At 33.5% G+C, this 1,004-nt stretch overlaps 1 protein-coding gene across 1 annotated transcript in view; it reads left to right on the top strand.

Moving 5' to 3' along the window:
* Nucleotides 1-800: 800 nt before the first annotated feature.
* LOC106884393 (DNA polymerase eta) overlaps nucleotides 801-1,004 on the top strand; it is a 13,380-nt gene continuing 13,176 nt past the window's right edge. Inside the window, exon 1 of the mRNA XM_014935748.2 lies at nucleotides 801-919. Coding sequence (XP_014791234.2) covers nucleotides 801-919 — 119 coding nt within the window. The remainder of the gene's footprint in view (nucleotides 920-1,004) is intronic.

The raw sequence follows: 1,004 nt of genomic DNA, 5'->3' as shown, positions 1-1,004 counted from the left end.
AAATGAAATTTTCCTTTTTATTATTTTTTTTTTACAGATTTTATTGTTTATATGGTGATAAAAGTAAGGTAAGCTGAGCATGCTTACGTAAGTGTTTTTCGATTTTATTTCTTCACAACTTACGGAAAAATGGTTATTTTTTAATGAAATTATTCTACAAATACTTCTCAATTACAATTATATTGTAATTTAATGTAAAAAAAACAAACATTTGTGTGCGTGTGCACATACTGGAGCACTACGATTTTTTCAAAATTTCAACTTGTATTTTGTGTGTCAGAATTTCTGTCTGCGCGCCCACCGTTCCCCCCCCCCATTAAATTCTGATATAATCATGAAAGGTATTTGTATAAGATTTCCTTGAAACGTATGTTTTTCTGAACGTTACGAGGAGGGTGTACACTTGTGTAAGCATTGCCAAAAGTTGTTGGGTTCATCTCAAAAATAGACATACATTCCTCTTGGTTTGTTTTTAATTGTTATAGTTTTATACATTCTTTTACTTGTTTCAAGCTGGGGAACCGCCTTGAAAAGTTTTAGTCGATCAATTCGATCCCAAGACTTACTTTTTTTTAAAGTCTAGTTCTAATTCTATCGGTCCTTTTTGCCGATAGAATAAGCACTAGGACGTAAACACACCAATACCTGTTATGGGGGACAAACACACACACACACATATACATACATAGACGGTGGTGAGTTGTGATCCAAAGTGGAAGTTCTGTTATTGACACAGGTTTTGTAAAAATTATAATAATGATTGAATATATTATCTATTCTAGAATTTACCTGTCTTCACCATGGGCCATGTTATTGCACTGGTCGATATGGATTGCTTCTTTGTGCAAGTTGAACAGCGTTACAATCCTTCCCTAAAAGGCAAACCATGTGCTGTTGTACAATATACCCAGCGTGGAGTGTAAGTAAAATAAATTTAAAACATTTCTATTTATTTATTTGGCATAACTACAGAGTTACCTAACCTTAACCCTAACCCTAACCCT

Source organism: Octopus bimaculoides, chromosome 12, assembly GCF_001194135.2.
Source record: "Octopus bimaculoides isolate UCB-OBI-ISO-001 chromosome 12, ASM119413v2, whole genome shotgun sequence".
NCBI classification, from domain to species: Eukaryota; Metazoa; Mollusca; class Cephalopoda; order Octopoda; family Octopodidae; genus Octopus; species Octopus bimaculoides.
The sequence above is the reverse complement of the archived record's forward strand: the minus strand, read 5'-3'. Positions and strand labels throughout refer to the sequence as shown.